The 27345-nt window shown below is 42.9% G+C and overlaps 6 protein-coding genes across 10 annotated transcripts in view; 5 read left to right on the top strand and 1 right to left on the bottom strand.

Moving 5' to 3' along the window:
• The first annotated feature begins 2042 nt into the window (after positions 1 to 2042).
• Positions 2043 to 3363, top strand: LOC126579675 (cuticle protein 21.3-like). Its single transcript, XM_050243195.1, has 4 exons — positions 2043 to 2273; positions 2392 to 2656; positions 2731 to 2920; positions 3007 to 3363. The coding sequence occupies exons 1-4, from the start codon at positions 2262 to 2264 to the stop codon at positions 3089 to 3091; spliced, it is 552 nt and encodes a 183-aa protein (XP_050099152.1). The 5' UTR covers positions 2043 to 2261; the 3' UTR covers positions 3092 to 3363.
• A 1133-nt stretch (positions 3364 to 4496) lies between these two features.
• LOC126579710 (serum response factor homolog A-like) lies at positions 4497 to 6077 on the top strand. The gene is made up of 2 exons (XM_050243255.1): positions 4497 to 4778; positions 5592 to 6077. Exons 1-2 carry the CDS (start codon positions 4497 to 4499, stop codon positions 6075 to 6077), a joined length of 768 nt encoding a protein of 255 aa, XP_050099212.1.
• A 730-nt stretch (positions 6078 to 6807) lies between these two features.
• Positions 6808 to 13792, top strand: LOC126579674 (protein-tyrosine sulfotransferase). Of its 2 annotated transcripts, none has more exons than XM_050243194.1 (6): positions 6808 to 7037; positions 9503 to 10250; positions 10326 to 10450; positions 10540 to 11097; positions 11197 to 11395; positions 11465 to 13792. In XM_050243194.1, exons 2-6 carry the CDS (start codon positions 10089 to 10091, stop codon positions 11615 to 11617), a joined length of 1197 nt encoding a protein of 398 aa, XP_050099151.1. In that variant the 5' UTR covers positions 6808 to 7037; positions 9503 to 10088; the 3' UTR covers positions 11618 to 13792. The 2 variants fall into 2 exon arrangements, with proteins under 2 accessions (XP_050099151.1, XP_050099150.1); XM_050243193.1 differs by having other exon boundaries at positions 6808 to 7189.
• On the bottom strand, positions 13212 to 21194 carry LOC126579672 (alanine aminotransferase 1). Of its 3 annotated transcripts, none has more exons than XM_050243188.1 (5): positions 21036 to 21194; positions 17297 to 17908; positions 17131 to 17220; positions 14742 to 15828; positions 13212 to 14663 (listed from the first exon to the last, which is right to left on the bottom strand). In XM_050243188.1, exons 2-5 carry the CDS (start codon positions 17648 to 17650, stop codon positions 14515 to 14517), a joined length of 1680 nt encoding a protein of 559 aa, XP_050099145.1. In that variant the 5' UTR covers positions 17651 to 17908; positions 21036 to 21194; the 3' UTR covers positions 13212 to 14514. The 3 variants fall into 3 exon arrangements, with proteins under 3 accessions (XP_050099145.1, XP_050099144.1, XP_050099146.1); XM_050243187.1 differs by having other exon boundaries at positions 17297 to 17954; positions 21036 to 21190; XM_050243189.1 differs by having other exon boundaries at positions 17297 to 17903; positions 21036 to 21189.
• Positions 20915 to 24082, top strand: LOC126579673 (xaa-Pro aminopeptidase 3). 2 transcript variants are annotated; one of them, XM_050243192.1, is made up of 5 exons: positions 20915 to 20946; positions 21858 to 22020; positions 22109 to 22323; positions 22391 to 23438; positions 23505 to 24082. In XM_050243192.1, exons 2-5 carry the CDS (start codon positions 21957 to 21959, stop codon positions 23690 to 23692), a joined length of 1515 nt encoding a protein of 504 aa, XP_050099149.1. In that variant the 5' UTR covers positions 20915 to 20946; positions 21858 to 21956; the 3' UTR covers positions 23693 to 24082. The 2 variants fall into 2 exon arrangements, with proteins under 2 accessions (XP_050099149.1, XP_050099148.1); XM_050243191.1 differs by lacking the exon at positions 20915 to 20946 and having other exon boundaries at positions 21344 to 22020.
• A 310-nt stretch (positions 24083 to 24392) lies between these two features.
• LOC126579671 (dnaJ homolog subfamily A member 4-like) overlaps positions 24393 to 27345 on the top strand; it is a 3166-nt gene continuing 213 nt past the window's right edge. Inside the window, exons 1-4 of the mRNA XM_050243186.1 lie at positions 24393 to 24548; positions 24708 to 25036; positions 25107 to 25896; positions 27284 to 27345. The exon at positions 27284 to 27345 is cut by the window's right edge and continues 213 nt beyond it. Of these exons, the coding sequence (XP_050099143.1) occupies positions 24735 to 25036; positions 25107 to 25896; positions 27284 to 27345 (1154 nt within the window). The 5' untranslated portion in view covers positions 24393 to 24548; positions 24708 to 24734. The remainder of the gene's footprint in view (positions 24549 to 24707; positions 25037 to 25106; positions 25897 to 27283) is intronic.

Genomic DNA, 27345 nt, shown 5'->3' with positions numbered 1-27345 from the left:
CACCCATTTCAGTGCCGACCATCAATTTGTCGGTTTTGTTTTAAAACAAACTGTCGGGATAAAACACCCAATGCAATTGTAATAAGAAATGTATGCTGCGTGAAAATGAATCAATGCGTTGTCTTACTTGAATATAAGGTCTCGCAGTCCTCGTTAGTATCAGTGAAACGAATTAAAACTCCTTCCAAAACCATGGTTAAAATTAAACCATGGCAGGAACGAAGGATGCACGCGGCATCAAACTCTCACCAACGAGTTTTCGCTTTTGAACTCAAAAACAATCCGTATCAATCAAATCGTGCCTACAGCAGAGTTTATGCAGAGACAACTTATTTGCCTTTTTAAAATAGTTGATTGTGTTATTGTTAGACCAAAGTTACTAAATTTATGGCAAAATGTGCCAGTTGTCCTTGTGAGCATGAAATCAACTTTGGCTTTGCTGTATGTTGTTTCTAAATTTTGCGACTTTTACAGTCCACAATGCATAAAATATGGCTAGTTATTGCTGGTCCAGCCATATTTGCTTTGAGTTGCCTAAAAGATTAGCGATTTCTGATTGGTTTGTGTAAAACTAACTATTTACCGTTGAGTATTGAGCTAGTGTTCAAATTTGGTCGATTGTATAATTTGTCATTTTGATTCTTTTCGCAGGAAATTAGGGGTGGATTTCTCTGATCTGTGGATAATTGAAACAATGTGTGTCCATGCCATGTCATCGCTGTATGCATGCAGCAAATAGTGAACCAGTTTCTATCGCTGAACAACGCGAAGGGATCTTTTGGCACTTACGTAATATATTGCCCTTCAAGGTCGGTCGTGTTTGCGAAACATATCAACTATCACGTGACTCAGAAACGTTTGGACTGCCATTATGCGTTGACCCCAAAACCCCGAAGCGCAGGCGGTGGGCCCTGCACTAAAGCGTACATTCACCGGGATCCTGTACTCGCGCACGTTTGCACCTCGCCCCGAAGCAGCATGCAATTGATCGTGTCACCGTATGTGAGTAAGTGTTACTCTACGCAGAAAGTGGTATGCCTGGGTTTGCTCGTAGACAGCCGATAGTGTATGACGCGCTGCACGCATACATTCCATTGCCACGAATTCGATGGCACATTGTTTCATTGTAAAATATCAACCGAAAAGGAATTGATTGATAAGAAAAGCTCGGCACAAAATACATCATTTGGCTACCTATATTGCAGATCATGAGCTTTGCTCATAGACAGATTGTTCTGATTAGCGAGCAATGTTATCTTAAGAAGTTCGTTGTCTAGTTGGCTTGTTGGCGTTGAACTCTTTCTCGGGCGTTAAGCTGTCTTTTTCCTCTGCAGTTGTTATCGGCCTTGTAATTACACGTAGGTAAATCAAACCGATGGTTGATCGAATGTTACACGAGGTAATTGGAATGGATGCTGTGTGTTTTTGGAACTATTTCTAAGCGGCCGTATCCTCTCCAAAGCTGCACACGCGGGCAGGGTTTCAATGTCGTTGAGAGGGCTATTTCGCTAGGGCCCTTCGCATGGACCTTTGACCCAGCGCGGGCGACAGTGCGTGCTCTAGTGCAAATTCGCCGTCATCCAAAAGGGTACCATAATCACCACCCAATCCTGATCCACAAAGGCAACGGAGCAACCGCCGTTTGGTGGGGTGGGGGCACATGAACCAGGTGTTCCACCTAGCAGCAGTACGCTGGCCGAACGCCATATGACCGTGCAGTTGGTTGGGGCGTTGGTTGCACATGCCATCGCGGTTTGCAGGACAGGTTCTAGCGCCGTAGCTAGTTATCGCCCATGCCGGCCCCTCCCGTCCCATCGCCCGCTCGTGGTGCGTGAAAAGTGAATGGATGCATTTTGCTGCATCCCCTGCCGCCATAGATCGCCAGGTCGTTGCCTCTGGTTTGGTGGAGCTGCCCAATGGTGATGGAGAGCAGCTAGTGCGTTGGCTAGCGATAACGTTCTGGGCAAATGTGATTGTCGATGGCGTTGCCGTCGACGCGCCTCTCCCCTTGCTTGCTCTGCAGCAAGTGGTCGGTGAGGCGTGGTCCCCAATGCCATACAGGCTGGCTGGCTGGCTGGCTGGCTGGCACTATCCTTTCGGTGGGTCACACACCGTTTGGGGTTCGTATAAAAGCAAGCAAATCCAACCGTTAGCATCATCAGTCTAGTATCACCAGCAGCCGAGTTCATTTCAGCCACAGCAGCTCCATCAACTCCAGCTCGTCCTTTTCAAACATCAACACAATCAACCACCGATCAACAATGGCCTTCAAGGTATATATGCATCCGGTGCATCCGACGCCAACGCCGCCTACACAGCACCTGCAACCACCTGCAACCACCTACGGCTTATTTCTGACGACTAATCGATCGATTTGTTTTCTGCTGCCAGTTCATCATCCTCGCCGCCCTCGTTGCGACCGTCAGTGCCGGTGGCCCGGCCGCTTACTCGATCGCGGCCCCGAGTGCCGACTTCCATTCGGTTGGTGCATCTCACGAGCACACCGTGAAGGGACTGTATGGCCAGAACGTGCTGTCGCAGTACTCCAAGGCGGTCGATTCGGCGCACTCCTCGGTCCGAGTACACAGCTCGCGGCTCAGCAACGACGGATATGCCCTGGCCGCTCCAGCCGTTAAGTACGCCGCTCCGGCCTACGGTAGGTGGATGGTGGTGAGGTCCGCGCCCGCGGGATGTCGTTCTGCATCTCTTTCTTTCTCCGACTTATTACAGCCGCCCATTATGGTGCCCCGGCCGTACACTATCCTGCCGCTGCCCACTACGCTGCTCCTGCCGTCCACTACGGAGCCCCGGCCGCCTATGCCGCTCCGGCCGTCCACTACGCTGCTCACGCCCCGATTGTTAAGGCTGCGTACCCGGCGGCCTACCCCGCTGCCTACTCGGCTGCTCCGCTTGCCTACAAGTAAGTCGCCTCCCAGGCCCTTTTGGGCCTTTCGCCCCAGCCAAACCAAGCACCAGCACCCAACGACCCCTCCTTGTTCGTTCCAGAGCTCCGCTGGCCGCTCCTGTAGCCGCCGTCCATGGTGGTGCTGTTGTACAGTTTGCCGGACTCGGTGCCAGCTACGCCTGGTAAAAGGGGTCTTCCACTTCCAACCAGACTGATCGTGTCACATCGCAATTCCATCCGAGTCACTGGATCTTCAGACAACGGCGTATGAATTTGAAATACCAATGTAATCGTGTCAAATGTCAACAGCAGTAGCAACAGCAGCAGCAGCAGCAGCAACAACGTAACGAACAGAGGAAAGGGCATCGGTCCATAGCATCACACCACCACGGTAATTCCGCTACTCTACTCGAGCCAGAACCAAAAACACAGAGAAAAGGATAAACATCGCGGGAAAGGTGCACAAGTTTGCAAAGAATAAATAGTAGCAGTCCGCGTGGGTGACCGTGTGATTGGCACAAAACGGACGTAACAAAGAAAAACCATGGCGTACAGTTTTGTATCTGATTGAGAATGTGGATTTGAGAAGGGTGCTGCGCTGCGACGAGTCTCCACAACCACCGCGATTATGAAGCTCGAGCCCCCGTTCGACCGCACGCTTGTCTGGTTGTACAGTGCTCAACGCACTGGCACGGCAAGGATATCAAGCGGCGGCAAGCACGTATTCAAATTGTAATTGAATTCGTTTTTTTTTTCTCTTCTTCTACTTCAATTGCGAGGGAGAAAGTTTAGCGAAGACACTATTGACTTGTTATTTCTCACCATCAACTCCTGCTGTTGCTGCGTGAGTGTCCCGTACGGGTCAATTTAAAACTCACACACATTCAGCCAGCCGAAATCTTTATTCATGTCACCTGGCCGGTCCACTTTTCAACCGGGCGGACGTTATTGGAAAATTTGGTCACGTCCAGCTGACCCGTGGTGGGGCACCTATGCGGTAACGTGGAAGCGTAGCAGGGAAATAAATAAAATCGTTCGCCAGAGCGCCGTGGAGAGCGCCTTCATAGCTTGCCTAGGGTAGTGAATAAAAAAATAAAACAAAGCCAATACTCGCATAATGTTGCGACGAGTAGCAGTGGGATTGAGGTAAAAAAAGAAGAAGAGTTTTGGGAGAAAGGAGGGATGATTCCGCAATCCTTGGAACTTTCGGTCCCTGGTCCAAGCAGCTACCAGCAGCTCAAGCACTAGAAACCCCGCTTCTACTGGCAGTATTGTGCATCTAGTCCGAAGGTGTACATTTCCCCTGGATCGAACACACTAAAAATACCGTTGCGCACACTCATCATCCAGTGCGAGTGCGGTCTGGCGGGAGGGAGCAATCCTTAGGTTCGAGGTGGGGGGATACGCTGGACACTACTGTATTTAACCGCCCACTGACAGCGAGGTCATCTTCAGTGAGCAACAGTGATTGCAGCGATCCTGAACCAGTGCAGAGCAGCAGTGAATTACTGTAACAAAGTGGCAGCTTACTAAGTTAGCTTTCGTCGAAAGTGAATCGGTTGTCGTAGTTCTCGTATTTGAATTGTATAAAATGCAACGGCACGAGTTTCAGTTCCGCTGGCTGACTCGAATGGTAGTAGCCGCGCTAGCCATCATCGGAACGTCGCACGCCCAGCTCGCCTTTCACAATGATCCATCCCAGAACAGCTTCTCGATCAAGCTGCCGGCGTTTCAGCAAACATTCACACGTTACTTTGGCAATCAACCACACGGTGCGCTACTGCAACAGCAGCAACAACAGCAGGAGCTGCACCAACAGCAACGACTTCAACAAAAACCATATACATCCACTCTTCAACAACAATCCAATCTGGTAGGTAGTAATGAACGTACATGTTTGCTGAGTGATAGTTGAAGTGATCTTCGGAACAGTGAATCAACTAGAAGGATTCCATATCTATGTTTCGACAGTTTGACATACTACTAACCTGAGGCGGCACTACTAGTTGCTTCTCGAATGGCTCGTCTTCGTAGCAATCGCTTAGTTTTTCACGATACTATGTCTCCTCTACGTTAGTTCTCAATGAATCAAAATCAATTGCTATTCAGTTTAATGGGCACACTGTGGGAAAGACATTCGAAAGAAGATGCATAAATCGTCTAGTATTCTCATGCAAATCTAGCTCCCGAAACTAGCAGAAGCCGTTCAATAGTGGAAGCTTCTCCAATCCTTTCTAATATTTCATATCACATAGGTAAAATTTGTAGCTTAGGCACTGTTCCAATAATTTTTTGGTAAGTTGGTGATTAGAATTTATAATATGTTATAGGGAGCGATACCGACCGCGAAATTTTTTATTCTTCTCGTTTCGAAACCAATCCTGGGTGGGTGATATTCTTCGAAAAAAAAGACTAGCTTTTCGTCGTGTCGTGCGTCTATATCACCGAAGGACATTTAGCAATCGAAACAACAAATGGGTAAACGTTCCGTATGGTCAGTAGCAATAGCAGACGAAATCATTCAAAAAAATCCGAATGCTTTTTTATTGAAATTAGAGAGGATTTAAACCTGGGGGTTCTTTCGCCGATCGCTGATGATATCCAGTTAATCCAGCGAATACTACGACTCCATTCACTTTTTGCTCTTCCCTTTTGTTTTCTTTAGGGTAAAATGCCTTTGTACCAGTACCAAGCGCAGCCGCATCAACAGCAGCAGCAGGAACATCAACCAGAGAGCTTTAACCGTCTTGTAGCCCAATTCCCAAACCAACCGCACTATTCGGTTCAGGAAAACTACATCAACCCCAATATACTCTTGCGATCCCAGCAGCAGCGGTACCAGCAGCAACAGCAACAATATCAACCGGAACCACAATACCAAGGGTATCCTGTACAACCGTCCGGACCGGCAGCGCAGGAAGCCGGCAGCTATGCGACCACCAATCATCAACCACAGTACGAGTATATCCAACAGCAACAACAAGCACAGCAGCAACAGCTAATCCAACAACAACAACTGCAAGAGCAGAACCATGGTCTGCAGCGTACGCCTGCACAGCCAGACCAGCAACCCGGAATGCTTGGAGACAAGCTCGTAAGCACTGCCTACTCGCCCTCGAATGAGGTGTCGCAGGTACAGTTCAGCAGTGGAAGTCTTAAGTATAACTTTTAGTGCTGGTTTCTATCTACATACTATCGTTTAAATAAAAAATTGCACAAATAACTGAAAACTGAACAACAAAGGATGTCAAGCGATGGGATGAATACCTCTAGATAACAAGTCTTTAGCCAGATCATTTCTTAACAGGGGGCTTCGTTTTTTTTTGTTTTTGTGACACATGCTTTTAGCATTTTTCCCTGAATGCTGATCCTTTCAAGAATATTGTATATTTTTTTTAGATCAATCGAAGCAAAACTGACAACGTTCTAGATTTTTGAAAATCCGCGTTTCATACAAGGCTCCATGCAGCTCGCTACTTTGAATTTGAAATTTTTTCACTCAAAGCTTAATTTTACTAACCGTTTATCTCATAGGCAATGTAGTTGATCTCATATGAGCGAGGAAAACTATGAAATTGATTATGAAATCATCATTATCTCCAAGCTCCACATTGCCATCCCTCACCATTCATTATCTCCCGTTTGATGTAAAATAACGAAATGAATCATTTCAGCATTCACAAATTGGTTAAAGGAGATCGTATGTCTAATAAACCGTTGAACTTTTCCGGAGTTTCAACCAGCCCATGTTGCATTTATTCCTCGTTATTGTCAAAAAGGAAAATCCGAAATGGCGGCGGAAAAAGTTATTTTAATCACCTTGGCGACGTCCGCAGCGATGATGAAACACGCGCACACATCGGAGAGCAAGAGTGACAATCGTTTCCCTGTCGCTTATTCACTGTTGTTCAATGTGCAATTGTCGTGTGTTGGCGGCTATGCACCGCGCGTGTTGTTAGCCTGGCTTAGCGCCGCGTTCCATGCGGCCGGGACTCTGCCTAGATGCTATCGATTATGTTCCCTTTCTGCTCTGCGTTTCTCGACTGTGCGCTGTTTGTTTGTGATTTGTGTTATGTTTGTTCATGTCGGTGATTGTGTACACCCGCCTCGGGGTCGGAACGCCTCTACAACGGTGCGTTGTTCTTCCCAGTGCTTGACACAAGTGTTTTAACGACAACCCGATACGCAATGACAGCAGGGTGCCATCATCATCTCAATGCAATCAAACCAAAGACGACTCGGGCCGATTTGCAATCAAAAAGTAGTTAAGAACATATCCAACGGGTACGTTCAGTACTTCACCGTTCTTCAGGCGAATTATGCCATTCAATTAGACGGCTTATGCTCCATGCAAAGCACCGCACATGTAGGTGCATTGCCCAGTGTGGGTAGGGTGTACAATATGTGGTATCCGTGCTCTATCTTGAATCGACACGCAGGCGCTAACTGCTCCGGCTATCAAGAGCAAGTGAAAGATGAAAGGCAGTGCCCAGCCGGGCCATCCACTTGTTACTTGATGTCTCGAGCATATTCAATGCGCCGAGGGGCGATCGGTGTAATCTTAGCTACAGGCCATCTAGAAAATAACGAGACAACGGGCCCTATAGAGAAACCCATCCTGGCTTTCTATAGTGTCCGGCACATGAACAAACAACCGCTAAGAGAGCGAGAGAGAGCGTTTCTTTTTTACTTCTACAAGAACGGACCTTATGTTTAAAGAGAGAGCGGTTAAACATATGAGAAAATCGCTTCTATTCTCATTTGATCATCAGTGTTCTGTGCAATAATATGAATGGTGTAGCATCGCTTCTTAGAACCCCGGGATTTTTTACCAAACGATAACGGTGGTGGAGGAGGAAGAGTCAGGCGGACAAGGAGACAAATGTGTGTGCAATAATAGGAGAAAGAAAACTGGGGAGGGAGCACGCCAGATTTAGTAAAATCACAAAGATAATGTAACGCAATTTTTCCCTTTCGCCTCGTGCTCGAGATTTGAATGATCGGTAGTTCTTCCTGATCAAGAATAGCAAAAGTAGAACCTGTGAAATATTTTTCCGACAAGCCTTTCACACTGTCAATGTTTTGGAAAATGATCGTACGACTGCGAATCCAAATTTAATCAATCGGTTTGGTTCACATAGAAATGGCTTTCTGCCTAAGATACTTGGTATGGGTGGTTTGCTCACTAATGTCTACCACTTTTGCGCCATCGTTTGCTAGCTCATGTTTCAATCAAGCATACTAACAAACCAACTCCGTATGTTTTTTTCAAACACCGGTGGCAATGTCTATAAGTCACGTTGGTCCCTTAATTACTTTCTATTCTTAGAGACCTGATGCCGCAACTGTTACTAGGCGGGCCGACTGGAATGCTTCATTGTTTCGATGCAAAGGATGTTCTTACCATGTTTGTATGTAGATGTTCATATACGTTTCATGATAACTGGCACGAATTCCTTTTATTCCGAATTTGAGACCCATGACATCATAAAAAAAATCTCCTGGAACGCCAGTTATTCGATCTCCGTTCGATCGGTGGCATTACCAGCAATGCTATTCGGCAAATTTGGTAAAACAATTCAATTCTCTCTCTATGGCATTTCATGGAGTACTTTGAACGACAATCTTTTTCAAGTTATTATTTCCCGATTCCACTTGCGATCAGCGTGGAATGCAGTTATTTGCTTGCATTGGATGGTTAATGAGATGTATAATTTGCTTGCCATTAACTGCTTTTTTGGTATATTTAACAGCAGGCGAGCGTGTGTCGTAAAATTACCTTCCCATACATTTCTGTAGTATTTTGTTGCTCTTTGTGATGATATCACAAAATATTGAAATGCACATCAAGGTAACTGGTTTTTAAAGGCCAAACGGAGGTGGATAATATGAAGTTAATCATTCATCATCATTATAACATGATTTATATACATGTTTATTGATGTGAATGAGATTCTGTGTATGACTTCTAATGATGGTATCGTTACAGCCGATATGACAATCTGCGTAATGGATTTCGCGTGTTGCGCCACTTTACATTAGTGACCGTTGTTGTAACGCACTGCTCTGTATCAAATGCAAATACTAGGCTAAAACTCCTGTTTCGTACGTGGCTCCGACCTGTGCGTTGGCACGTACCCGTGTTGACGAAATATATCGTAAGCAGTAAAGAGAGTGTGATATTAGCTTAAGACGTGGTAGTGACTACGATTCTGTTTGGTTAAAAAATAGTCAATTGCCATTAGCACTAGTGTCGACGAATGAAAGCTCATCGAGCACGCCTTCGCTCCGACATGTGTGAATCGCCCATCGAGTTGAGCGCTCAAAACAAGTAGCAAACAGCAATAGCAACGTTGCATACGGTATACTCTAGCAAAGATCTTCCTTTTACGACATGCCAAAGAAGGGTTCGAAATATGATCGCATGATAAAATGCATGATTGAAAATACATCTCGAACACGCAGCTTTCTATTCGCTCGGCTCTTCATCGATATTTCATTGCTAGTCCGTTCTAAGCTTGTAGCAATATTCATTCGTCTTAAGCATTCTTCATTTGATCTGAAGTATACTTCATATTCTTTTTTCCTTTCATACAGATAATCTCTCACTTCTTGTGAAGATGATGGCGTCGACGGATCTGTGACGAAAGAGCTGTGGCACATTCGAAACGGTTAAAGCAAGTGTTAAACAGTCTGTAACGGTACCAGCAGATGCCAAAATCCACGCGATGAGTAACATGTGAAATTTACCGTTTTTCCATACAATCGCTAGTGTGACTTCGAGTGAACGAGGCGACGAGATGTGCATACAAATCGTTATAATGTTCCCAAAAACCAAAGACCGATGACGATAATTTGTATTGGCCAAATATCGGCGATCATTAGGCAGCTATCACTGTTTTGCTTCAGCAAACTATAGTGTGAGATATTTAATAGTTCGCAACCAAAAGAACGACTTAAACTAGAAAAGAAAAGCATTTTAGTATAGAAGAAGCAAGGAATAGAATAGAGTCATAGCTTTGGTGTGTAGCGCAGATTTTACCGGCATTCCATACAGGTTTTTTATTTTTGTTTAATAACTTATTTCCGGCTCATTGTTTTGTTGCATTGCTCCATGGTGGTGGTGCAAGTGGTACTAGAATTACATCGAAATAATAACGAGAAACAATAGTTGGAAATAGCAATGCGCGTGATACTACGCAATCGCAAGCTGTTGCTGGTAGGTTTAGTTGTTCTAGGCGTGGTATTTCTATGCTGGAACTGGTCTGTTTTTTTGGCTTCCTGTTGGGGTGGGACACGTTTAGAAAGCAATGCCAAGTTAGGCTACATGGTTCGAGACGACGAGGTATGTATGTAGTGTACATAGTTGTACTTTTCTTATTTTATTTTCTTATGTTCTCTCTTTTCTATTTGATTGCAGACACAAGAAGGCACGAGTAATGGCTTCCGATATCACCGAAATATGCCGCTCATATTTATCGGAGGTGTTCCTCGCTCCGGTACCACGCTAATGCGTGCCATGCTCGATGCACATCCGGAAGTGCGGTAAAATCATTAAAGACTAATCTAATCAACGTGTCCGGTTATGTTTTAAAGTCCGCCTTACCTAAACGCATTCATTTCTATCATTTCAGGTGTGGACAGGAAACGCGTGTTATCCCGCGTATCTTGCAGCTCCGATCACACTGGATGAAATCGGAGAAAGAATCGGTGCGACTAGTGGAGGCCGGTATCACGAAGGAGGTGCTGAATGGGGCGATAGCCCAGTTCTGCCTTGAGATAATAGCGAAACACGGTGATCCGGCACCCCGGCTGTGTAACAAAGATCCGCTCACACTTAAAATGGGCTCATACGTGATTGAGCTATTTCCACAGGCAAAGTTTTTGTTCATGGTACGGGACGGGCGAGCCACGGTGCACTCGATAATTTCGCGCAAAGTTACGATCACTGGCTTTGATTTGACCAGTTACCGGCAATGTCTGACCAAATGGAACCAAGCTATTCAGACGATGCACGACCAGTGTAAAGAGATTGGCAACGATCGGTGTATGATGGTATACTACGAGCAGCTAGTGCTGCACCCGGAAGAATGGATGCGGAAGATACTGCAATTTCTTGACATTCCGTGGAACGACTCCGTGCTGCACCACGAAGAATTTATCAACAAAGAAAATGGAGTCGCACTGTCGAAGTTCGTTACAACCATTCTTCTTCTATACTAGAACGATGCTTATTATTAAAATGAAAGGTAACATTTTCATTTTCTCTTTTCCTGTCCCGTACCGTTTAGGGTGGAACGGTCCTCGGATCAGGTAATTAAACCCGTAAACCTGGAAGCACTTTCGAAGTGGGTTGGCAAAATACCAAACGATGTGGTGCGAGAAATGGCCGAAATTGCACCGATGTTGTCAGTACTCGGCTACGATCCATACGCCAATCCGCCCAATTATGGGATTCCGGATTCTTACGTTCAGGAGAACACATTTAAAGTGAGAAGCGTGACTGTCCGGTATACCTTGTACTTGTTTTAATACCCAATGATGCAATTCAATTTACAGGTGTTATCCAACTCGCAAATGTGGGAGCATCGTGCTAAGGAACTGCTAAACCGCAAAGCACGTGAAGGCATTGTCGATCACGAACATCCTTCGAAATTGATAGCGGACGAAGATGATTATGGCGCTGGAAGTAAGGATCGCAAGATGCGATGAGGAGGAACTGGACAGATCAACAGGAGTATCACGTTTTAGAAACCAACAAGGAGGTCTACCTATGTCATATTTATTGACATTAGCGAGACAAAAGTTAATTTAAACCACTGATTCGCTACCCAACGCAAGAGGTATGATAGAGAAAGGAAATGAATGTTTGCTTAAATGTAGCAAGCACAGGGAGTATTTACTTATCTGACCATGCAGACTGCGCATGCTGTAGTGCACTGCAACTGCCTCGCCACGGTATAAATGACTGATAAGCACTCGCTTTTGTGCGTGTTTTGGTAGATGTGTATCAGCGTGGCCATTTATACACCAATGTATAGCTGGCATGAATATAGGTATATAGATTTAGTTACTCCTTACATCCTACATCTCACGTTTCCTATCATTGTGGATGGTTCCCTATCTACTCACTATCTCACTAAGTTTGAGAAAGTCAAAAATTATAAACGATGACTAGAAACGAAAAAATCAGAACAGTTTGAGTGCTCACTTTTCGAACGCACAAAAAAGATACAGCAGCATCAGAATGTGGGATCTAGTGATTACTGAATAGTTATTATCGATCCAAATCATTTCTTTACTTACTATTATCTACTTGGCGCTATTATCTAAGGCGCTAAGCGGCTTACAGATGGTGGCAACATGAATCGAGGCAAACAACGTACAACGTGAAACAATGAACAATATATAGTACAGGACGCACACGATTACGTTCGGAGAAGCTGTTATACCTAACAGGCACTAGTTTACATATGCAGCAACATAATTCAAGGTGAAATGAGCGTAAAGTGCCGATTTAAAATAGAGAATTATGGTCCAGTGTAGTGAATCAGTACAGAAACAGGACACTGCGCGAATAGTAAACCAGAAAACCGCAAACTACAATCACAAACGCAAACGCACAGAGGGGAATGTTGAGAATTTATGTTTCAAGCAGATTGTCGAACCGGCGAGAGAAATATTTCAGTATCCAACGTGTAGGCGAGCAGCTCTTAGCCCTTCTAGTTTAATGCAAGGGAATGATGCCCTTTCGGGAGACGCGAGCAACATCTTATGCTTGCCATTCGATCGATCGATCTATCCAATTCATATCGATCAAGTTGTTAAAAAGATTTTATTGAACGCTGTAGCAGGGGGAAATGCAATGGTGTACTATAATCGCTGATGATAATTTTAAATGTGGATGAGGGAGCTGTCGCGTCCCGTAGCAAATGAAATAAAACGAATAAGTAATAAAGTACGGATAAAATTAGGCATACATCACAGAAAATGTATTACAACAAATGATACAGATAGAGCTATCGATGGTACGAAAACGTTAATTAATTTGAAACCAACAGAGAAAAAACATACATATGTACAGCAGTTATGGTTTTCTAAAGAATTCAACGTTCGTTTTTTTATCGATTTTGTGCCAGTTATATCAATAATACACTAGAAATTATACTAGCCACCGAAGCACGCATTCCTATGTGACTATATTAACGTCGAAGTCAGGTGAGTGCCAACGAGCACCGATCGATAAGTGCTCGTTGACATCAAGGATTGTGATATATGTTTATTGTGATATACTTTCAAAGACACATACAAGCTAAATATACACTTTTTATTTTCCAATATTTTTTCAGCCAATTGTTCGTCCTATGAACACTTGCTGAATAGAACATATAGATGGAAAAACGCCAAGCAAAATTAAAACACACGCTGCTATTATACGCTTTGCTGTAACAAGCAGTTGTAATTGGCAGTGGGTTGGGTGTGTTTTGAACGCCGTTTTCATGTGATGTGATGGAGTAGCGCAGTTGAAAAGATTTTTGTAATTTTGTAATCGATGGAGTAATTTTATACATCATATTTTATATCCCGCTCAATTTTAGACGAGATTCCGTCTTTTTATCTCGTCAGAATTGTAATAGCTAAGACCAAATCGTTCGTCCAAAAATTATTGTCTCTTTTACTTTTTCTGCTACCGACAATTGGTTAAAATTGGGACAAATACTTTTGATGTCAAACTGTATGTAGCACCGTAATGGACGCCTACTTACACTCTTCTGCCTGATGCTAGCTTATATATATATACGGTTATTGCTTGCCAATTAACAAGTTATAGAAGAAACATCAACAATATGGTACCGACATCTTATGAATTCTTATTTTTCCTGGTTACCTCATGCAAAAATTAGATAGATACCATTGGATTGGGTCAATTTGGAATAGAATTATATCTGTTGAACTTTGCAGTTTTGAAGTTCGACTTGACTTTTTTTTAAGATTTTGGGTTTTTTGGTTTTTTGGGTGTTATGTCAATTTAAAAATATAATCCAGGAAACAAGAGAATACCTTTGAAAAAGATACACAGTTTCGAGCGTAAGTGATATGTGCATGCTGGCAGAGTTAAACGAAGACATTTCTTTTCAATGGATTAATTATGTGAATGTGAATACATCGGTCATACACAAACTCTCAACAAATGCTCGATTTTTGTTGTAAAATAGTGAATATCAAATGGGAGATGCACCGCGGCACCGCGGCGTGCAATTTAGTAGTCGCAGATGCTTTCATTATAGGTGGTAGCAATAAGCAATACACAATAGCAAGCTTTGTAGTAGAACAAACAAGGTCCTGTTAGAGAAGGAAACCTAACAGCAAACGATTTTTTCCGCTATCTTAGTGATAATACCTTGAGCATATCTTTCTAATGTTGCTTTAATTACCGTCGATATGATCTGATCTATGATCTGCACTGAAAAGTAATGTTCTTCCACAATTGACCGCTAACCGAAAGCTGAGATATGAAGTGCTTTTTAAGCTCTTAATGCAACGATCATAACACGCTCCTTGCTCTACTCTATAACATCTCGTGGCACTTTTACCCCTTTCGGTATGTTTTACTTGTACTTCTGGAGGAACTTCTCGTGGAATGCTTTGAACAGTCCGAGCATCTCCTTCAGTTTTTCCGTCTGCGGTAGGATGGTTGTACGGAAGTGATACGTACCGGGACGCTGACCAAACCCTGAGCCAGGAACAATGCAAATACCTAAGCAGCAATGAATGGTTCCGTAAAAATAATAGTTAATTAGAATCCGAGTCATGTCTTTTTGAGCAAGGCACAAACCTGTTTCCTCCAGGAGCCGGAATGCGTAAAATGTGTCCGCTGGTTTACCATCCTTTTTGGCTGCTTCCAGAGCCTTCGGGGGAAGCCGAATTTGAGGGAATGCGTACATCGCACCTTGCACCGGATTACACGAGAATCCTTCGATGGAGTTGAAGGTGTTAGCGACAAGTTCGGCGCGATCTTTCAGCGAATCGAGCACCTTCTGTTTCTCGCTTATGAACTGCTCATACGACGGTTCACCTGGCTGTGGGGGGTTCACCACACAATCTAGCACAGCTTGGCCGGCCGTTGTTGGACACAGCTGGGCCGAAATGCATTTGAGCAGCATGGCGCGTACATCTGGGCAGAGGTTAACAATTTCGGCATAACCACCCCGGATGCCGCATTCGCCCATGTATCCCTTTGAGCAGGACATGAAGCTGCACAGCTCCATCTTGTTGTAAGGCTCTCCCATTTCCATCATCACCTTTTTGAACGAGTGGAACCGAGAGCCCGATTCATAAACGTTATCCTGGTAAACCTCGTCGGCGAACAGCACCAACCGCTCGCGATGCGCAAACTTGATGATCTGCTCAATGTTGTCCCGCGATAGCACCTGGCCGGTAGGATTACCAGGATTGATCACGACCAGGATGCGCGGAGCCGCCACCTTTCTTCCCTCCGCAAGGGAACGCTCGAGCTCCCCGATATCTAGGCCCCATTTGTTCGATTCGTCCAGATAATAGCCGATCTGTTCCATGTCAAATTCGGCAATCGTTGCCGAGTACAGCGGATATTGCGGAATTGGAATCAACACTCCCGGCTTCTTTCCATCAATCGGGCAGCGTAGCAACGCCATCAATACCTTGATGCCGCCTGATGCTCCTGCTGAAAGGATCACGTTCTGCCAGTCGGCCTCTATGCCACCATCACGCCGCTGGATATATTCAGCGACATGTCGCCGAATCACCTCGATGCCAGCTGAATCGGAATAGGAACCGACCGAACCTCCCTTGCAGCCAGCAAGGATGCCACGGGCACGCTGCTTTGCGTCCGCTGGAATATTTGGGTCGTCGAACAAAGGTGGGTAAGACACAAGCCCTAGTACCTGCGATATCAGAAAAAAAACATTCGTCATTGACATACGTATAAACTGCGTAGAATGAAGGTTGATAAAATACACCGTATCGTAAAGGAACGCTGATTGTCGCAGCGTAATGCGCTGACTATCATAACTACTGCAAAAAAATAAGGTAAAAATAGCAAAGGCGTCGTAAAAAAATAAGCACTAGGAGAGCAAAAGCGTCTCTCCTGTGGTTTTTACTGTTTATATATATCGGTGTTATATATATGTTTACATGTATAATTATATAAATATATAAACATGCAAAGTAATATGCTTATACATATATTTATTATAAGATAACAACAGAGCGGAGAGCTTGCTTATCATTATTGCGATTCTTGACCTTACCAATTCTGTGTTTGCATGTTCCAATTGGAAGCGCAATTTATCTTCCGTGACTTTGCTCTTGACAGCCGCGGAAGAGCGACATGCCGAGGCTGCCGACAAAGGTATCGCGCCATACCGCATTCATTGGTCGGTGTTGATTAGCGCGCGTATACGGAGAGAATCGCATGAAACACATATGCGAAATTGAAGCCGAGAGCAGTGTCATGGGGCCAACTGTGTTCTTCGCATCAGCGCGTGCACAAAACGAGAATCATAAAATTCTTCGCATTGTTCGCCATATTTACCATTTGTTGCCGATGCTACTTGGCAATGCGGAAACGAGAACACCACCGCACGAGCCGTTCGGTACTAGCTGATATACGGCGTAGTGTTGGAGAAAAAGAGCAGAAGATATGGTAAACATGTTACGCAATCATTGCTAGGTACTGGAGCTAGTTGATAAGGCACCTAAGTTTGCTGGAGGCTAATGAGTTCGATTTTATTCGCCGCATGACGCGGCCAGACAAGCTTCCCAGATCGGTGAAGTTTGAGGGCAAATAAAAATGGATTCAGAAACGATGTGTGTAAAAGTTTTTGGCACACGATAGCCGCAACGTGGCAAAAAGAAGTTATACCAGATACCACGAATAAGCCGATGTCTAGCATACTCTCCGAACCGTGCAAAACCGGTCCAGCGATAGCTGTCCACGCTCACAAAGTGGTATACATCGTTGTTTTATTCGACAAGCGTATATGGCAAGCGTTAAATATCAGACCTACGTTCCAGTGGTGAGAAACTTTGCGTTCTTGCGGAAGTCGCAGCATTTCAGTTTCGCTGGTCAAGCACATGGCGCAGCACCACAATAATTGTTTATGTTACGCAATAAACATAATTGCGATTGCTATACGGATCACAATGACCATCACGAGGCCGATGAAAACAAGGGTATCACTTACCTGCCGAATGAAGGTAATCGGTGGCTGACCCATGGCGTGACAGTCGCCGATATTCGCGCGGATCACCTCTTTGAATGGTTTGCTGGCGCCCTACAATTTTTGGAATTCATTGATTAAGCCACCCATCATGTGCAGATTAAAAGCGTTTGGTTCGGATGGAACAAACCTCTTCCAGCTCCTTCTCAATCACAGCAGCGCGGGCAACCAGCGGACCGCGGACTGCGTACTCCATGGTTTTGATTGCCGGATTGATGTTATCGATGGAGACACATCGCTGGTGCTGCTGCTGGGAGCAGGCCGTCGTAGCCATAGTGCTGCACTGGAGCTGGCTGATCGGATGACGATGAAGATTGATTGTAGTCGGTGTTACCGATGCTGCCGGTGCTAATCGAGTTGGAAGCGATTGGCGTAGGGTTGAGGCCGCTCGTCCAATGCTGAAACTACCGGGACGAAGCAAACTAGTGCCCCGACTGGCGGCCACACTCCTTTGACAGAACGCTAGCGTGAAACTGAACGTCATGATGGCAGCTTCGATGTGCGTTTGCCTCTCTGCGGTTGATGATCCTTCTATCGACACCACCGGTACACGTCGAGATGATGTGAATGTGGACTCTCTGTAGCTGGCGCGCTCTCGCTCTCCGAGAATGTCAAAGCAAAAACCCGTGTACTCTTTCGATTCACTATGCTACTGCTGGTGCTGATGATGCTCTTGCTATGCTCTCTGCTTCTCTCACTCCGGCGGATTCTGGTTTGGTTGGCTATCAACTCGCCGCCTGGGCTGCCGTTTGCCGGGTTGTTAATCGGGACGAAAGTCGTTTAAGCCGCTTAAGACCGTTCCAATTCGCAACGGAACGAAACGTTTGAAACAGACAAAACAAGGCGTGGAAGAATGATTATAAAAGATGAGTTGCAATCACAGAGGAAAAAGAAAACAATATTTTTAACGTTAGGAATAGCAACTGTTGTATTTGTAAATATTGATGAAACAAAAATAACAGAACTGATATGTAAAAAAGCGATTGACCATTTTGTTCTTCAGATATTTCAAAGAGCTGCTTTAAAAAGACATACGATAAATTAGATTTGCTACCTATCTAAATACGTTTGGCTACACAAGACTTCCTACGGACTCTAATTAATACGTCATGCCAGCCCTAGTCACGGGAGCTACTCGAACTATTTCATTATCGGCGATAAGTATGATAGCTGGAACGATGGAACGACACACGACATTGTGATACACTCGAACAGAAGCGAGACAAAAAACGAACTGTTGGCAACAGAAATTTGATCAAGTACGTTGTTTGTAGACTACCGTGTCCTATGAAGATCATCTGCTTTGTGGGTATGGTCATGAGAGGAAATACCTTCATGCCACAGTACCCTGCTTACAAAGCCGCACTATACTCACTAGAACATTCATTAATCAAATGAGCCAGCATCGAAGAAGAAAGCAAGGCATGGCACTTTTTGTATGCATCAAAGTCACACAAGTAATGAATAAGTCACATGCAGAGCAGCGACTGCCAAGCTGGATGCTAATCCCTAATGCGATCTGTATGAAAGTCATATAAAGTGACACATTATGATGTGCTATTATATTCATTAGTTGTTATAAAGTAAATTATACCTCAAGTATGCAACATTATATAGCAAGGACCCTTCATGTTAATTGAAATCGTTTAAAAAAAAATGCATCGGTCTATAGTCAAGGGTGGCTGCAAGCTACGATGAGACGTATGATAATCGGAAGTGTGCAACGAAAACATTATCACCAAGTAGAATCGAGCGGATCCTGATCTAAGCGAGGGCTCTGTTTACCCGGTGGCTCAAGTTGTTTGGTCCTTGTGGCTTGTTATTATAATAGCCGTCGGTTTGCGATTATATGAGCCGAATCACATGTACCACTGATGGCCAAACCAATGTCAATCGAAGGGTAACGTTAAAACAATCAGATTCTCGACGGTCCATTTCGAACCTTATGCCAGAGATACCAATTTATTCCTTCCCACTTTATTCCCTCTTCTTTGCAAAACAACCAGCGCGCTTCAAAGCCGCGAGATGATGTGATAGTCTCGCTAAACAGAACCGCCATTTGCGTCTGTGTTGAGTTACTGTTGTATGAGCGATAACTCGTTTTCTTATCGACCTATGCGCTTATCAGCTACACAGTATAAGGTCGTTCGGAGTTAAATATACGGAGTGGCAATGTAAAGGTTTATGCCATAAAATCCAAACCATGTGTTTTCTCTTCTCTGAGAAGGTGAAGAGTATATTATTTATTTGTGAGTTTTGATTTACTTGTACTTTTAATAAATTGTCCAATTCTTATTTCAATACTACTTTCCATTTGCTTATAGCCTGAAATCGTTCACTGATGTGTTGCATGTCTAACACAGGACTTCGACCGGCATTTAATTTTATATTTTCATAAAACGTGCATTTTTTAATCTAACTGAACGAGTATATTTTAGTTGTATAGTTATTCTGGTGTGTTCCCTGATGTAACCGAACCATGATGTTAAATTAGCTTAAATATTGCAACTGTGCGACCCATTTAGGTACAGCAAAGAAACATATTATATACTGCACCTTGAACCCAACTTCACACACTGTACCTGCATTTCTAATAAACAAATGCCGTACGGGCTGAAGAACGCAATTGTCCTTGGACAAACTTGAACAAGTACTGTTCCTTTTACAAATGTGCGTTTTCCGATACCGTCACAATGCCGGTTTTGGTTTATTGTAAAAGCATCATTTTTATCCACTGGTATATCCCGAAGACATACATTGTAGACTCTGATTTAATTTGTGTATTTGATTTATTCAAATATGCTGCAAGAGTCAACAATAGTTGATTAAATAAATTTAAGTGGCGTGTACATTCAAGGGGAACCAAGTTTTGATCACTTTGATCGCATATAGTGCGATAATCGACCGTAGGTGGAAAGGTCGGCGACTTATTTTACAAGGATATTACTTGCAGGTGTGGTTGAATTTTATGTTCCGCATAAAATTTCCTTCCTCTAGTGGAATGCGTTTGCAACAATGATTAACAAATTGAACAAACCATTGACATTGCACTACAAAGGGCCAAATACTACAAGCTTTACCTTGTTGTATGCCTCCCGTCCTGCTCAATCTAATGCCCAGATCATATGGTGAAATCTATTTATAAATTGATTCACTTCTACTCTAGATCTTCTCTTCATTTGCACTACCCTTGAATCCTGAGGTGATACATTATATTGCTCTGCTATTTGGCGATCACTTTCAACATGGTTTGGGGTCGGGTGGACTAAAGTGTTAAAACCGAGTTATCTATGCTACTTCGAATAAGGCAATCCAGCATGTTCTAGGAGTTCGCCACAAAGTTTTTCAGCCAGATTTTTCGAATTTCCACTAATACCGAAAATACGGCTCGGAGCATAAAGTAAATTGGCACTAGCCACCCAATTTTCAATGATATTCCACACAAAAATAGAATAGCAACACAAACCTAATGATGTGTGCCAAAAATCCGAAATCCTTTGTATCCTTATTCAGCCAAGTAAGCCCAAGGCCTTTCGGAAGATTTGTGCAAATTGCAAATTTACGTTATGCAACTACGGTTACTACAGTTTTGAGATTGCTAAACGGTTATAACGCTAGAAGAAAAAGGGTGCGGGCAGCAAAACAACAACTCTTCCTGCTAGAGTGTAGTAGTTGGCCAATTTTTCAGTTGATTATAATAATGTCGCCGGTGTATGTTTACCTAATTACTTGGTTATCAGTTAGTGCCATACACAAATCAATCAGTCCATATGGATTAAGGTAACAACAACTCCTGCTAGCTCGCGGTTTTTGCGAAAGTGCGACAAGTAGCTAGCTGCCGGGATTTCACAGTAAATAGTGTAACAAACCTGGCCTTTGTCGGCAAACGGGGCGAACCAGAAGACGGGATGAATTAGCCGAGCACAGGACGCAAACGCTAACTCATAAAACTTCTACACGTATGATGCAAATATTTTGCCGCACTTCGTTTCTTCGTTTTCCGCAATGCAACTCTGAGGAGAAGCATATAAACAGTGAGTCCGGCGTTTGTTTCGATTGACTAATCTGCGGTAACCCTTCAGCCGCTGTCACGAGCGAGATGGCTGTATGTTGTTTACGCTTAAGAAGGAGAACGAAACATCGTTCAACAAGTATAGATCGTAGCACACTGCGAGCGGGTGTAGCTGTAGTTGATTGATTGCCGAGCAACGATGGACCAATAATTAAGAGAAATGAATCAATGGTGGACTTTAGTCATAAATTTTATAAAACATCTTAATTTTAGTGGCTTAATTGTTCATGTTCATACCGTTCATGATTCGCCCATAGTGTGAAAGAGACTGCAGTCCACGGTTGCAAAAGGCGTTTCGTGCTTTCCGATAGAATGTGCGTGCTCGTAGAAGCTGTTATATTTCGCCTGCTATTTCAATCATTCTTAAAAACAGCTGATCGGCGAAAATCATCATGATTTTTACTCGAACGATACATCACGAGCATAGAACGCTCGTTTCACCAATACTTTTACACAGCGAATGACAGTCAATCGATAGAAAACGTAATATTTACGCTGAGTTTTCTTGCGGTCTCTAAACAATCTCTCTTGTGTATCTTTTAATCGAACAAATTGTTCATTCATCCGCTAGTTTAGAATCCTGTTCGCTCAGATGTTCAGTTCTAGTATGTTTTGTTAGGATCGCGCTCAAAAAAGTGAAGATACACCGCACCGCATCTTTTGTTCGGCTCACATAATTGAGTCGTGAAACGACTCGCCGCTTGACGTAAACAACAAAATGTGGTCCCTCAAAATACCGCACCAGCTCTACAGAGCGGAACCTATTAATCGGCTGAAAAATGGTAATCTTCTATAGTTGCTATGTTTTAACACGATTACTGACAATAATTTTCTGTTCTTCGGTATTGATGGGTAAATGCAATGCCAAAGTTTGTTCGCCAAGATTCCAGACCAACTCCAAACTCCATCACCAAGTTGTATCCTATGGCCAGCCTGTAGTAGAAACACACCCACATCTAATGAAAGCAGGCGAAGTTATGCCAGGTATTCAGTTGGAAGAGGTGCAAAATCGTCGTTCCGCACTGTTCGAGTTGATGAAAGCATTTTGTACTGGAAATATTGATAAACAAATCAACCATCAAATTGTTAGTATGAAGATGAGAGACGGTCAATGCCGGTTTGCCCTAATGTAGCAACTTTCTTCAATATTAGGCAATTATACCAGCGGCTACTAAAAAGTACATGAGCGATAAAATACCGTACGTATTTCGTCAAAACACAGATTTCCTTTACCTCAGCGGCTGCCAAGAACCGGACAGCTTGTTATTGCTGGAAATCGATGCAAGCGACAGGCGCAAAGCAACCATCTTTTTACGACCGAAGGACAAACATGCAGAAATGTGGGATGGTCCAAGGACCGGTGTACAGCTCGCTCCACAAGTGTTCGGTCTTGATGAGGCGGTAGATATTAAAGAACTAAAGAATTACCTAGCAAAATATAGTGAGACACACCGGAACCCTGTCTTATGGTATGATGGCAATAATCTGGATAGTGTCTCGCATATCGTCAAAGGAGTGTTCAACACTGGGATACTGTCACTGGCACCATTGATACAACAGTTGCGCGTCTGTAAATCCCCTAGCGAGTGTGAGCTAATGCGTAAGAGCTGTGGAATAGCCTCTGCTGCCATCAACCGAACGATGGTGGAAAGCTTTCCTGGTATAAGCGAACACCAAGTGTTCGCCAGCGTAGACTACTATTCGCGACTCAATGGAGCAAACTTTCTTGCCTATCCACCCGTTGTTGCTGGCGGATCTAACGCTACCACTATCCATTACATCAATAACAATCAGATTGTGAATGCTGGAGAACTTATACTTCTTGATGCCGGCTGCGAATATCATGGCTACACGAGCGACATCACACGTACATGGCCAGTGAATGGTAGATTCACCGAGCCACAACTCGTTCTTTATGAGGTACTGCAGCAGGTACAAGCAGAACTGCTCGATTGTCTGTTGCATGTTGGAGGTGATACGCTCGATCGATTGTTCGAAACCATGTGCACCAAGATAGGGAAATATTTGCAAGAAATCAAACTCATACCGGCGTCAGTGAGCGGTGTTGAACTTTCCAGAGCTGGCTATAGATTCTGCCCACACCATGTGTCCCATTATCTAGGGATGGATGTGCATGATACCCCCCTTGTTTCCCGTAGCACACGATTGTTACCCGGTATGGTGTGCACCGTAGAACCAGGTGAGAAATTATGATTAATTCACACATTCCATTAAAGAATCTGAAGATATTTGGTGTTTTTTCCAGGTATATACATCGCGAAGGAACGAACGGATGTTCCAAATGAGTTTAGAGGAATCGGGATGCGGATAGAAGACGATGTTTTAATCAAATCTGAGAGTGAAATAGAAATACTCAGTCATCAATGTGTTAAAGACCGCAATGAGCTAGAACATATGCTTGTCGTCGGGGATGGCCAATCGAAAAAAAGGTAAAATTTAGATGCAAAACGTTTTGTTACATTCTATTTCAAGAGAAGGCTTACGTAATTAAAATTGATGCTTGATACTTGAAGGCCTATAGAGCTCACATGTTAGGCCAAAAAGGCATAACTGGCGTCTACAAATTTGAAAGCGATTCTCCCAAAATCAACGTTCAAAGTCAAAGATTATTGTAGCATAATTGTATTTTTTTGAAAACTTTATCTGAGCATTATTTACGAAATAGCTCGTCGCTTTTTTAAGTGTATATTTTTTCTTTTTTGCGTTTGTGCATAGTTGGGTTTAAGTAAAATAGCCGCAATTTTATCACGTCAAAATTGAAAATTATGAATTTAAATTTTCCTAAATTAAATGATTAAATTATGTTCTCAGTAATTAAAAATTATGGAATTAAAAAAAACATAACGTATGTTTCTAGTGAACCTCAATAACACCGAAAAAAGCAAATTATAATATCTGAGACAACAGAAATAACAGCGAAACGGTAGATCTGCCGTATTTCTTTTCCATGCGACCGAAACATTAAAATTTAAATTAAAGAAGTTCTACCGCAGATCTACCGTTTTTCCGTCAAAGTATTCATAGATTTCGTTCGTAGAAAAATGTGGATTTGAGTTTGGCTAGCTTTCAATGCATACAACAGCTAACTTCTACACGTCATTCCATACGTCAAATAAACACGCTTTTTTTTCTTACCTGAAAAAGAATTTCTAGAATATTCGACACCTGATTCGTCGTGGAACCTGCTAGTTTTAAGCCAACCAAGAATGTGGGAGACGTGCTAAAAAATACGGTGAAAATACGGAAGTGAAGCAACGACTGTCCATCAATTTGTAATATAATCTATAACGTGAGTATTTCTTTTCATTTTCCTCTTGTTAATTGCATGTTATGGTGGTTCGTAGCGTACATCGCAGGCATCGCTCCAAATGTAGGAATATGAGACTTGTTCAGAGATTCATTTCATTCTTCTAATACCTTTTTACATCTCTCTTCAAAATATATACAGGTGTTCACGCAAGATAAATGCTGTAGAATGGTTTATGAGACAGACTTCTACGACATCCTCGGCGTTAGCCCTGGGTGTTCTCCGGAAGAGCTAAAGAAAGCTTACCGTAAGCAGGCGTTGAAATTTCACCCGGATAAAAACCCGCTAGAAGGCGATAAATTCAAAAAAATATCTTTGGCATACGAAGTGTTATCAGATCCGGAGAAGAAAAACATCTACGACGAAGGAGGCGAGGCTGCTATCAAAAATGGTGGTTGCGGTGGAGCTACCGGTTTTCATAGTCCTATGGATATTTTTGACTTGTTCTTTAATGGTGGATTTGGCGGGATGTAGGTTTAAAATTGATTGTGTTGTTTTTGCGACTATTTTGCTTATTTTTGAAACTTTGTCTTCAAACAGGAAATGCGAAAGACGTGGTCCAAACTTGATACATTCGCTATCGGTAACCTTAGAGGAATTGTACAATGGAACGCAGAGAAAGCTAGCTTTAAGAAAAAATATCATCTGTGATAGCTGTGATGGCATCGGTGGAAAGAAAGGAGCAGTAGCCAAGTGTTCACCTTGCAGAGGAACTGGCGTAATAATCAAGGTACAAAAAGTTGCCCCGGGGATGGTTGAACAATATGAAGAACGGTGTCGAAACTGCCGCGGTTTGGGCGAAACCATTGATGAGAAAGATAAGTGTAAGGAATGCAACGGCAGAAAAACCGTCAGAAGTCGCAAGATAATTGTAATAGACATAAGCAAAGGATCGCAAGACGGAATGCGATATGTTATTCCCGGTGAGGGCGATCAAGAACCGAACATAACCCCCGGCGATGTCGTTATAGTGATTGAAGAAGCTCCACATGCCGTGTTTAAGCGCAAGGGCAGTAATTTGACCCTTGACATGCAAATAACGTTGACCGAAGCGTTATTGGGATTCCAAAAACCCATCAAAACACTGGATGGACGCACGATTATAATCTCTTCATACCCAGGAGAAGTTGTGAAACATGGAGCAGTACGTTATGTTTCAGGAGAGGGTATGCCAATAACAAAGTCGCCAAAGGAGAAAGGGGGCCTAATCATTCGGTTTTTCGTCACGATGCCTGATGCAATATCAATAGAAGGAGCGCGAGAAATAAGAAAATATTTACCAGCACCAGCACCAACACATATACCGGATGATGCCCAAGACGTAGAATTGGTAAGTGCTATTTTTGATTATCAATCTATATTCATTCATTACGATCTGCCTGATCAATTTCAAACGATAACGGATCAAAATGACCTGCCGAATCTTTACAATTAATCGCATTTATATTCCTAACTGGATGGATATTCATTCCATTATACAGTTTTACAAAAGAAAATGCGTATATAAAATCGGTATCTTTCTACGATCGAATCGTGCATTTACGGTTTGATCTTTTCACATTTGCCACAAAACCAGTTGTAATATCTTTTCAAAGTAAAGTTATTTATTCGAAAAGGGATTTGGATCCATTTCCTTTTATGGTGTGCCTGATCAATTGAAAATGGTAACAGATAGAAAAATCTGCCATATCTTTTCAATTAATCGCATTTATATTCCTGACTGGATGGAGATTCATTCCATTGTACAGTTTTACAAAAGAAAATGCGTATATAAAATCGGCATCTTTCTACGATCGAATCGTGCATTTACGGTTTGATCTTTTCACATTTGTCACAAAACCAGTTGTAATATCTGTTCAAAGTAAAGTTATTTATTCGAAAAGGGATTTGGATCCATTTCCTTTTATGGTGTGCCTGATCAATTGAAAATGGTAACAGATAGAAAAATCTGCCATATCTTTTCAATTAATCGCATTTATATTCCTGACTGGATGGATATTCATTCCATTATACAGTTTTACAAAAGAAAATGCGTATATAAAATCGGCATCTTTCTACGATCGAATCGTGCATTTACGGTTTGATCTTTTCACATTTGCCACAAAACTAGTTGTAATATCTTTTCAAAGTAAAGTTATTTATTCGAAAAGGGATTCGGATTCATTTTCCTTTTATGGTGTGCCTGATCAATTGAAAATAATAACGGATAGAAAAATCTGCCATATCTTTTCAATTAATCGCATTTATATTCCTGACTGGGTGGAGATTCATTCCATTGTACAGTTTTACAAAAGAAAATGCGTATATAAAATCGGCATCTTTCTACGATCGAATCGTGCATTTACGGTTTGATCTTTTCACATTTGTCACAAAACCAGTTGTAATATCTGTTCAAAGTAAAGTTATTTATTCGAAAAGGGATTCGGATTCATTTTCCTTTTATGGTGTGCCTGATCAATTGAAAATGGTAACGGATAGAAAAATCTGCCATATCTTTTCAATTAATCGCATTTATATTCCTGACTGGGTGGAGATTCATTCCATTGAACAGTTTTACAAAAGAAAATGCGTATATAAAATCGGCATCTTTCTACGATCGAGTCGTGCATTTACGGTTTGATCTTTTCACATTTACCACAACACCAATTTCCTTTACAATGTAAAGTTATTTATTCGTAAAATAACTGGGATTCCTTTTTTCTTTTATTCTATTGTAGGTTGATGCAAGACAAGATCAACAGCAGCAACATGGCAAGCATAAAGCCGCATATAAGGAGGA

Source organism: Anopheles aquasalis, chromosome Y (assembly GCF_943734665.1).
Source record: "Anopheles aquasalis chromosome Y, idAnoAquaMG_Q_19, whole genome shotgun sequence".
Lineage (NCBI taxonomy): Eukaryota > Metazoa > Arthropoda > Insecta > Diptera > Culicidae > Anopheles > Anopheles aquasalis.
This window is presented reverse-complemented; position numbering and strand designations above follow the sequence as displayed.

What these genes read in the sequence shown, in the direction of transcription:
- LOC126579675 (XM_050243195.1), top strand. An exon ending in GTACGCCGCTCCGGCCTACG is followed by an intron (nt 2,657 to 2,730) that starts GTAGGTGGATGG and finishes GACTTATTACAG; the next exon opens with CCGCCCATTATGGTGCCCCG. An exon ending in GCTGCTCCGCTTGCCTACAA is followed by an intron (nt 2,921 to 3,006) that starts GTAAGTCGCCTC and finishes TGTTCGTTCCAG; the next exon opens with AGCTCCGCTGGCCGCTCCTG.
- LOC126579710 (XM_050243255.1), top strand. Translation starts at nt 4,497, where the DNA reads ATGCAACGGCACGAGTTTCAGTTCCGCTGGCTGACTCGAATGGTAGTA. An exon ending in TTCAACAACAATCCAATCTG is followed by an intron (nt 4,779 to 5,591) that starts GTAGGTAGTAAT and finishes CCTTTGTACCAG; the next exon opens with TACCAAGCGCAGCCGCATCA.
- LOC126579674 (XM_050243194.1), top strand. Translation starts at nt 10,089, where the DNA reads ATGCGCGTGATACTACGCAATCGCAAGCTGTTGCTGGTAGGTTTAGTT. An exon ending in GATGCACATCCGGAAGTGCG is followed by an intron (nt 10,451 to 10,539) that starts GTAAAATCATTA and finishes CTATCATTTCAG; the next exon opens with GTGTGGACAGGAAACGCGTG. An exon ending in TTCAGGAGAACACATTTAAA is followed by an intron (nt 11,396 to 11,464) that starts GTGAGAAGCGTG and finishes TTCAATTTACAG; the next exon opens with GTGTTATCCAACTCGCAAAT.
- LOC126579672 (XM_050243188.1), bottom strand. Translation starts at nt 17,650, where the DNA reads ATGACGTTCAGTTTCACGCTAGCGTTCTGTCAAAGGAGTGTGGCCGCC. An exon ending in CGATTACCTTCATTCGGCAG is followed by an intron (nt 15,829 to 17,130) that starts GTAAGTGATACC and finishes CTGATATCGCAG; the next exon opens with GTACTAGGGCTTGTGTCTTA. An exon ending in CCGGCTCCTGGAGGAAACAG is followed by an intron (nt 14,664 to 14,741) that starts GTTTGTGCCTTG and finishes ATTGCTGCTTAG; the next exon opens with GTATTTGCATTGTTCCTGGC.
- LOC126579673 (XM_050243192.1), top strand. Translation starts at nt 21,957, where the DNA reads ATGTGGTCCCTCAAAATACCGCACCAGCTCTACAGAGCGGAACCTATT. An exon ending in TATTAATCGGCTGAAAAATG is followed by an intron (nt 22,021 to 22,108) that starts GTAATCTTCTAT and finishes GCAATGCCAAAG; the next exon opens with TTTGTTCGCCAAGATTCCAG. An exon ending in GGTGTGCACCGTAGAACCAG is followed by an intron (nt 23,439 to 23,504) that starts GTGAGAAATTAT and finishes TGTTTTTTCCAG; the next exon opens with GTATATACATCGCGAAGGAA.